This window comes from Clupea harengus, chromosome 4 (genome assembly GCF_900700415.2).
Source record: "Clupea harengus chromosome 4, Ch_v2.0.2, whole genome shotgun sequence".
In the NCBI taxonomy this organism is placed as follows: domain Eukaryota; kingdom Metazoa; phylum Chordata; class Actinopteri; order Clupeiformes; family Clupeidae; genus Clupea; species Clupea harengus.
In genome coordinates this window covers 30731587-30741586 of record NC_045155.1, presented here as the reverse complement: position 1 = coordinate 30741586, position 10000 = coordinate 30731587, and the positions used below count along the sequence as shown (strand labels likewise).

General features: G+C 46.2%; 1 protein-coding gene across 2 annotated transcripts in view; it reads right to left on the bottom strand.

Annotated features, from left to right (window-relative positions):
• The window catches only part of cpne5a (copine Va), a 98525-nt gene that overhangs the window by 68026 nt on the left and 20499 nt on the right, over positions 1-10000 (bottom strand). For both annotated transcript variants that reach the window (XM_031567034.2, XM_031567035.2), the window contains exons 2-4: positions 9707-9747; positions 7057-7103; positions 1288-1391 (exon numbers count right to left, since the gene is read on the bottom strand). In XM_031567034.2, the coding sequence (XP_031422894.1) occupies positions 1288-1391; positions 7057-7103; positions 9707-9747 (192 nt within the window). The remainder of the gene's footprint in view (positions 1-1287; positions 1392-7056; positions 7104-9706; positions 9748-10000) is intronic.

Genomic DNA, 10000 nt, shown 5'->3' with positions numbered 1-10000 from the left:
CTGCTATAAAGATGTAGAGAGAGAGAGAAGTAGAGAGAGAGAGAGATGTAGAGAGAGAGAGACATAGAGAGAGAGAGAGAGACGTAGAGAGAGAGAGACGTACAGAGAGAGAGAGAGAGAGAGAAGTAGAGAGAGAGAGAGAGACGTAGAGGGAACACGGGGGTCTCTCACTGTCACTAGGCAGCAGTCTATTGGACGAGCAGTCATTCTATGCTACTTAGTGTGAAAACCCATTCGATTAAGTGAGATCCGTGAGATTCAGTGTGACGCACATGAGTCTCACATGGATACAATGTGAGGTCTGACAGGTATGGGGGGAGGGGGAGGAAGATAGATAGATAGATAGATAGATAGATAGATAGATAGATGGATACTTTATTAATCCCGAGGGGAATTTAGGAAAGAGGAGGAGAAGGAGGAAGATGAGGAGAAGTAAGGATAGAAGGAGGGAGACAGAAGAGGAGGAGGAGGAGGAGGCATGGGGTGGGGGAGGTCCATCAGTTGAGATGGGCCCTAAGATGCAGGCATTTTTCTTTGAGCGCCAGCGTAGAGAGAGAGAGAGAGAGAGAGAGAGAGAGGGAGGGAGAGAGAGAGAGAGAGAGTGGGTAAGAAAAGCCACATGAAAATTTCATCACCCTTTTACCAACTCCACTCCCAACACATGACAATCAAGACAGATACGCTATTAATTATTACAGAGAGAGAGAGATGCAGATGGAGACGAGAGTGCCAGGCAGAGGAGAGAGAGAGGGGGGGAGGAGGAAAGGGGGAGAGAGAGGGAGAGAGCAAGAGAGAGAGAGAGGGAGAGGGGGGAGAGAGAGAGGGGGGGGACGGGAGGGAGAGCTAAGAGAGAGGGAGAGAGCAAGAGAGAGAGAGGGAATTTGAGGGGGAGAGAGAGAGGGAGAGAGAGAAGAGGGACAGAGAGGGAAGCGGATGAGATGGAGAGACATGGACAGAGGAGGAGAAAAAATTAGGGGCAGAGAAGCAGGGAGAGATAGATGAGGGGAGAGAAAGACAGAGAAGGGAGTGAAAGTACGAGAGAGGGGGGGGTGGAGAGAGAGGGGGGAGAGAGAGAGAGGGGGGAGAGGGGAGGGAGAGAGAGAGAGAGAGGGAGAGAGAGAGAGGGGAGGTGGGGGAGAGAGAGAGAGGGAGTGAGAAGGGGAGAAAGAGAGGGAGAGAGAGGGAGTGAGAGGGAGGGAGAGGGAGTGAGAGGGGGAGGGGAGGAGAGAGAGAGAGGGGGGGGGGGTGGTCCCCAGTGCAGTTCTGTGATCAAACAGAATAACTTACATGTCAAAACGCAGAGTCTGCTTCTCCTCAAAGAAGTAGTCCAGGATGTACTTCCTGACAAAGTCTGGATTCAGTGTGTTGTCGATCACTTCTGTCCTCCCAAACTAGAGAGATAGAGACAGAGAGATAGGGAGGGAGAGAGAGAGAGAAGGAGAGAAAGTGAGAAAGAGAGAGGCAGGGGGAGAGAGAGATGGAGATAAACAAAGATAGACACAGAGAGATAAGAGAGGGGGGGACAGAGAGAAGAGAGAGATAGAGACAGAGAGAGAAAGTGAGAGAGAGGGGGTGGGGAAAAAAGAAAAAGAGAGACAGATGCCAAGTCTAAAGTGACAGTATGGGGACTGATTTAATTGCCATCTTGGTGTTTAATATACAGACTTTGTGAATAATGTTGGTGCTTAATATACAGAATATGTGCGTGATGTTGGTGTTTAATCTATGGGATGTGTGCGTGATGTTGGTGTTTAATATACAGAATATGTGCGTGATGTTGGTGTTCAATCTATGGGATGTGTGCGTGATGTTGGTGTTTAATATACAGAATGTGTGCGTGATGTTGGTGTTCAATCTATGGGATGTGTGCGTGATGTTGGTGTTTAATATACAGAATGTGTGCGTGATGTTGGTGTTCAATCTATGGGATGTGTGCGTGATGTTGGTGTTTAATATACAGAATGTGTGCGTGATGTTGGTGTTTAATATAAATATAATAATATACGGGATGTGTAAGACAGTAAGTGTTTGAAAAGACTGATCTGGGGTCAGCTACACAGGAGTGGGGATGATCCTGCTCATGTGACAGCACACAGGAAACAGATGGCAGGGGTCATAGACATTATCAAATGAGATGCATAGAGGATGAAGACTCACACACACACACACACACACACACACATGAACACACACACACTGATCAGTGTGCTTTGACGCTCACCAGTCACACTTCCCCTGCCTTACGGTGACACTTCTGAACCGCCCTCATTATAACTTTACAGCGACTGTCAGAGACTGTCTCCTGCTGTATGGATCCCACGGCCAGGCACCATGGCAGCTGATAGCGTTATTAATTACTCGCTGCATTGGATAGCAACACGCTAACGAACCCGAGCCCAACTGGCATGTCATGATAGGTTTTTATCAGGGGATACGACGCTCTGTCGGCTGCAGTTCCAAAAACACTGTGTTGAATCAAGCCTCCTAAATGCCCTGTGAACACCCAACAAAGACATCTCAACGCTAATTATTTCAGAAATAACAGGCCAATGATTTTCAGCACGGGCTATCAAAAGAGCTTTCATTGTGTTAATGTCTGTATCTATTTGTGTGTGTGTGTGTGTGTGTGTGTGTGTGTGTGTGTGTGTGTGTGTGTGTGTGTGTGTGAGTGTGTGTGTTTGTGTGTGTGTGTGTGTGTGTGTTTGTAAGTGTGTGTGTCTGTCTGTGTGTGTATTTGTCTGTGCCAGTGTCTGTGTGAACATGTGTGTGTTTGTGTGTGTGTGTGTGTGTGTGTGTGTGAGTGTGTATTTAACGACTATCAGCACACAGCAGCAGGTACCATGCTTCTTGAAAGGCGTCAGCCCTCTTTTATGCACCCCCCACTCCTCCCGTTTGGAAGCCTCCGCGACTGAAATACGGTGTGGTTTGTCCCCTCTGCTAATTGTGTTCCCGATGAATAATGCAACGTTTCTGAGGCGAATTTAAAAAAAAAAAATGCATAAATAAATGATCCCCAGTGAAAGCATTAGCATAAACTGACATAGGGAATGAATAATTACAGGGCTAACTCACTGGGAGCCTAAGACACAAGGAACACGGATTATGGGCCAAGTGTGACTGCTGCACTGTCCTAGCATCCCCACACACATCTGCAATTACAGCCCGGGCGCAGGCTACCACAGACCTCTCGGCAAGTTAATGACCCCGTGGTAAAAAGCCAGTGAATGCCGCAGTTTGTCACACCTAAATTAGCACAAGCTGCAGCACAATGATACAAGAAGACACGTGGTAATTTTAGATGTCAGTGACACAGTGTCTGTTCGCCTTCGCAATAAACAAGGGCAGGAATTACGCTGGCGTGCGTTATTGGGCGTAATCAATGCTCGACGGGCCCACTGCAGAGGGTGGTGTTTATTTCTGGTGGTGTGATGCGACGTGGAGGGGTTTGAGCGCGCCGTTGCGTCAGCCTGGCCTGGAGAGGGGAGAGGAAAGCGTCTCCGTCGGAAGAGTTTATTTCACACACTCTTCGCACCTCGAGCTCCAAATGAAAACGTAAACGCTTCTCCCTGCAAAACCAGTCTACAACTAAAGGAGACACAGATGCATCTCAATTAAAGAGCAGTGAGATTGCCCCCCTTGCCTTTATGTTTAATTCATAGCATGAGATTGAGAAATGCAGTTTAAGTACCTCAGTAGTGAGTGAAACTCTATGACAGCGTGACAGCTTTACCTCCGATCTCATCATTCTCCTGGTGTCAGTGTGCACCTCTGTCAGTCGCTTCCTCTGGGTCGGGTTTACTGAGAGCTCCACAGAAGAACACAGAACTCTATTACTAAAATCTCAAGGACAGGCAGGGGGGAGGGGGGGGGGCAGGAGGTGGCAGAGGGACAGGGTTGCACTCCGGAGCAAAGAGGAGGTTTTGGGGGGGGGGGTGTGTGGTGTGGTGTGGTGTGGTGTGGTGTGGTGTGGTGTGGTGTGGCGGTGCTCGCCTCCAGAACCCAGACAGCCTATTATCTATCTATCTCTGTCAGCATCAAGGATTTCAGAAGACTATTCTCCCACAGACGGGAAAGAAGGATGTCTTAGGAAAAAAAGTTAAAAAAAAACCTCCCTGCCTGGGCCAGTTTGACATGCTGGCCCTGAGACTGGTGAAATAATCTGCTAACAATCATAACTCATCGTTAACAATAACATGACAATCAGATAACGGACCGCATTTATATAGCGCTTTACTACTCATAGAGCACTCAAAGCGCTTTACAGTGTTGCTCAAGGACACTTTGTGAGGAGGAGTATGGGATCGAACCAGCAACCTTCCGATTGCTAAACTCCTCCCCTACCCCCTGAACCTCTATCGGTTAACGAGTAGTAAGAATCAGATTCAGATCAGAGAATCAGATTCACTGAAAAGGAATTCAAATAGTTTTGGGCTCATCTACATCCTCAAGCAGGGAGCTTGAGAGAGGGCTTAGACGGTCAACACTTATTCCTGAATAACGACAGGGATGCAACAGGATTTATAGGTGACCACCATTATTTTCTTTCAATGATAACACTCTTCATTTTGACCCCATAGGGACACTGTTATAGGTGACTACCATTATATTCCGTAAGTGCTAAAACTCTTCATCTTGATCCCATAGATCTGTTAAAGGTGCTGTTTAAGAGACATATGAAGAATCCTAAATCCTAGCATATGAATATCATATGTGTCCTGTTTAGATTCTATAAGCGTTTTTATGTAAGAATAAAACAAAGACCGTATCTCATGTCGCTAGAGGAAGATAGCTTGAAGTAAAAATAAAATAATCTTTTACAGCCTGAAAGTGGCAGGTTGGTCACATTTGTTCGTTTTCAAAGAATCTTTCCCGATGCTAAAAGTAATGGTAAAGGCCGGGTATTTAGCAGAAGCTTTTACCCAAGGCAACTTACAAAGCCTTCCTGCAGTGGCCGATGCATCAGTCATGTTAAATGTACCCATAAGTATACCCAATTCTACGACTTTGAAAAGCAGTGCTTAAGGCTTCAGATGGTAGAGGAGATACTTCACACAGACATGATCAGTGTACGGCAACCAGCCAAGTGTGACACCATTATTTAGATCTCTTAATCTATACGATTACATTGAATTGAATTCAATTGAATAATTTACATGTACTTGATGTAATTACTAGACAAGGTATATTTAACACAAACTTACAAATATTTCAAATGAAGTAAAGAATATCTTCCTTTTAAAAGAAACAGTCTGAGTTACGGTGACTCATATTACCCTCTCCTCCCTTCCTTCCTTTTAAATAACTGTCACTGAATTTGTCACTCATTTGTCATTGCTGTCACTGAATTTGTCACTCATTTGTCATTGCTGTCACTGAATTTGTCCCTCATTAATGCCACTCAGTTGGGATTCTTTAGAAAGTTGCTTCAGTTCTTTCCCCCTTTGCTGGTGCATACGTTTTCAAATGCTCTTCATAACCGAGTCAGGTTAGAGAGGAAGGTTCATTTCATCTACTCTAAAACATTTGCTTTATCATTTCAATGCTGCAAAATGAACACAACGCTTTAACCGAGTTAATAACGTCTATGAAAAATGAGAGCATAATGAAATGAAAGACTATTTCTGCACGTTTTAACAAGCTCACAACACTACTGTTGAAACTCTGAGAAGACCGGTTGTGTTTATGTGGTTGACTACCCAGAGACACCGTAACGCAGTGCCCAAATCAGGATTAATAGAGTTATGGATTTTCACCCAAATCAGGATTAATAGAGTTATTGATTTTCACCGTTTCAGTATAATAGAATACATTCTATGGGGTGACAAGATAAATGTAGTGCAGTTTGTCTTTTTTATGGGAGCCAAGATTAAGAACGCCCGCGAAGAAACAGAGGAGAGAGAATGTTTGTGTGTGTGTGTGTGTGTGAAGTAAGTGTGTGTGTGCGTGTGTGTGTGTGTGTGTAAGTGCGTGTGTGTGTGAGTGTGTGTAAGTGTGTGTGTGTACATACGTGTGTGTGTGTGTGGGGGGGGATAGTGGTGGTGCGGTTTGCTGACCACACCAAGAGAACAGCTCTCTGAGGAGCGGGAGAAGGGATCTTATCAATCCCTCACAGCTTGACTGTGTCTTTTACGAGCCCATCTGTCCTGGTGCCAAACAAGAGAAGGCACCCGCTTCACTGAGCGGAGTTACACAGCTGCACACCACCACAGAGTGCTGATCACTCTCACCGCGTGTCAGTGGATTGACTGCTAGTGGGTATAACACAGACATGGAGAGAGAGGGAGAGATAGAGAGTGAGAGGGAGAGAGGGAGAGAGAGAGAGAGAGAGAAGACAGAAAAGAATGAGTGAAAAGAGAAGAATAAAATGAAGCAGAGTGAGGAAGAATTGGATAATCAGAAAGAATGGACGGAAAGAATGAATGGATGAAAGCAGGAGAGAAAGAAAGAAAGAAAGAAAGAAAGAAAGAAAGAAATGCAGTGGGAGGATGCACAGAGAAGTGCACAGGAAGCTTATTTCTGTAAATCAATTGAAAGGTCTTGTCATTATCTTTCCCTCTCAGAAAACCATGTTTAATCCACGTTCAACTTAGACCACAATAGCGAGAGGCTCTTTTCTCTCCACCTTCATGGTCACCACCTGCCAGTTCTAATTCCAGGGTACCTACCTCGCCTGGCACCCGCTCAAAACCCCTCCCTTTTAATGATGCCAGGCTCTGTTTAAAATTCATCAGCTGCCAGACAAAGGCTGACCTTCATACTAATCCCTGCCAATTTGTGTACAATCATCTCAACAGCCAATCAGTCTGCGCTAAGACGATGGCTGAGCGCCAAAAGCATGAATATGCATTAGAGACAAAGCCAATCACCGGCAAGTGTCACCTGAAGACTTTACCTGAGGAGGTGTGCTGAGAGGGGGAGAGATGGAGGGAGAGATGGAGGGATAGAGAGAGGGGAGGACGGGAGGAAGAGAAGCGGCAGTCCTGCGTGTTGATTGGGGAAAATGAGCGGTTTCAGCCTGTGCAGATTGCAGGGATCTAATACCGTAGGCAGACTTACCTCCCTCCACTGCTTGCACTCCACGCCCTGTGTGTAAAGGACACACACTGTAGGGAGAGAGGAAGAGAAAAGAGAGAGTGGGACAGAGAAGAGGGAGTGGTAGAGAAAAGAGAGAGTGGGAGAGAGAAGAGGGAGTGGTAGAGAAAAGAGAGAGTGGGAGAGAGAAGAAAGAAAGCGAATGAAAAGAAAACAAATAGAAGGTGAAGAGGGAGAGTGAGAGCAAAAAAAAGAAGGGGAGTGGAGTGGAGAACCAATACACGGAGAAGAGGAGATCGAAGAGAAGCAGAGAGAAGAGAGGGATATAGAGTGGCAAGAACAAGCGAGAGAGAGAGGGAGAGAGATATAGAGTGGCAAGAACGAGGGAGAGAGAGAGATATAGAGTGGTAAAAGCAAGAATGAGGGAGAGAGAGAGAGAGGGGGAGAGAGGGAGGGAGAGAGATATAGAGGGGCAAAAGCAAGAACGAGGGAAAGGGAGGGAGAGAGAGAGTGTGTGTGAGAGAGAGAGAGAGAGATAGAGTGGCAAAAGCAAGAACGAGGGAGAGAGAGAGGGAGAGAGAGGGAGGGAGGGAGAGAGATATAGAGTGGCAAAAGCAAGAATGAGGAAGAGAGAGAGAGAGGGAGAGAGAGGGAGGGAGAGAGATATAGAGTGGCAAAAGCAAGAACGAGGGAGAGAGATAGAGGGAGAACATCAGAAAGACCATTAGCTAAAGTACTTACTGATCCAGACCATGCAGAACTAATGCTATCACTATGCATACACCAACTAGCAATAAAAATATAACACTAATTTGCAGGATTAATGTTGTATAGCATAGGACTTCTGCCAACGGTCTGGCATTTCACTGCGATACTGTACGCTCTGGGAAAATGCCAGAGAGCTGTTTCACATTTCTTTGAAAGGTCTCAAGACATGGAGATTTTTTTTCTCCTTTTAGCTGCTGTAGGGAAAACAGGCTTTCATTAAGGGTGATGTCAGAAACAGCAATGATAGCACTGTCACAGTGCACACAGGTGTGCTGACACACACACACACACACACACACACATGCGCACAAGCACGCACACGCACACACATATGCACACACATACATCACACACACACATACAAGCGCACGCACACACACACACACACACACACACACACACGCGCACACACACACACACCCACACGCACACACATACACACACATACACACACACACACACACACACACACACACATGCACGCACACACATATGCACACACATATGCACACACACACACACACACACACACACACACACACACACACATACACACACACACGCACGCACATATGCACTCACACACACACACACACACATACATACACACACATACACAAACATCTGCCATGGTGTCCACCATCTGTTTTTTTTTCGTTCCTTTTCTCCTCTATTTCTCCCGCAGGTCCTTTTATTTCTCTTTCTATATCTCCATGCACCTTTTAGATAGGAATGTTTGGAAATGCGTCTTTATCTAGGAGGTGCCACAGCTAACAATAGCACTCGCACGGACTCTACATAGTACCGTCGACCGCTCCTGTTCTGTCACGGAGCGTTTAAAGCAGAAGGCTAACATTAGGTTGGACAGATTGATATCTCCTCGCTCCCTGAAGGGGTTTGAGCTCTTGTGGAGCTCCTTCATGGCTCTTAGGTACAGGCAGCTCACCGGGCTTTATGAGGAGGAACAGAGAAGAAAATCACTCTGAAGAGAAGTGTCTTGTTTAGGGAGCATATCTTGGTCGACACCTCAAGGCGAAGCCCAGCATCAGCTATCACTTTAGAAGAAGAAAAAAGTCCCCTACACACTATAATAGCATCTCTTAACTTTCAATTTCTTTTCAGTTTCACATCACTTTGCAGAGGAGACGCTCGACAAAGAATACAAAATCTGACAGGAAGGAAGGAGAAGGAGAAAATTGCACGGCATGGGCCCGCCCTACTGCACAGACAGCTCTCATCAGTACAGGCTTTCATGGCGGAAACCATCACCCTCTTCTCTGGGTAACCTGGGAGATCCTGAGCTACCACCTGAATCATTCCCAGAAGAGACCATTTGTATTCCGAAGGCCGTCGGTATGAGCCTTGCATACATTATGGCACTTTGCGGGTGATATTGATGAGAAGCTGTCACGCCTCTATGCTAATGTGACACGGTGGTTAAGGCGAGTATTCGAAAGCGCAGCGTTAACGGAAATCGCAGTTGTACTTTTCTGAGCAGAACAAAAAGTTCCCAGAATGCAGTAGGCGCCGGGACGAATCCAGCTTTGATCTGATGATGTTTCCGCCGTATCGGAGCCACATCCTGGCCGGATCAGGACACTGAAACTGTGCACACAGCTAACAGAGCCGAGGAGAATAAAATAATGTACACGCAGGTGACAGTAGGCAGGCAGCAGACAAACGATACCACAGGAGGAATACTTCAAATTGCGCAGTCGGCTCAATACTGCAGTCTCTCTGTGCCCGTCCATAATGAATACAAAATACCTCTAAATCTTTTACGATGTTTATCACATTTTGTCGGGACAGAGAACAATCTCTCAAAAGCACATGAGTCATATGAGTGCAATAGCAAGGTGAGTGGTCCAGGACCGAATGCAGTGCAGGTACTTACACCATTACTTACTTGGGTCTGACTTGGAGAATGTGTCTCGATCTAACAGATCCCTGAAACAGACAGAAGAAGAAGAAAAAGGCACCTTTAATCAGTGAGACTTGGGCCCAGAGTGCAGGCGAAATACGGAGCTGATCGGGAACAGATCTGGCCCGGATCTGGCCCGGATGTGACTGCAATTAGGGGTGGCAGCCTGAGATAAAAACATCACACTGAAAGTGCTCCTATCTGCCTGAGCATAATTACATTTATATGCAGTCATTAGGGGTGTTTATTTCATGAACAAATGGGGAAGATGGGGGCTCA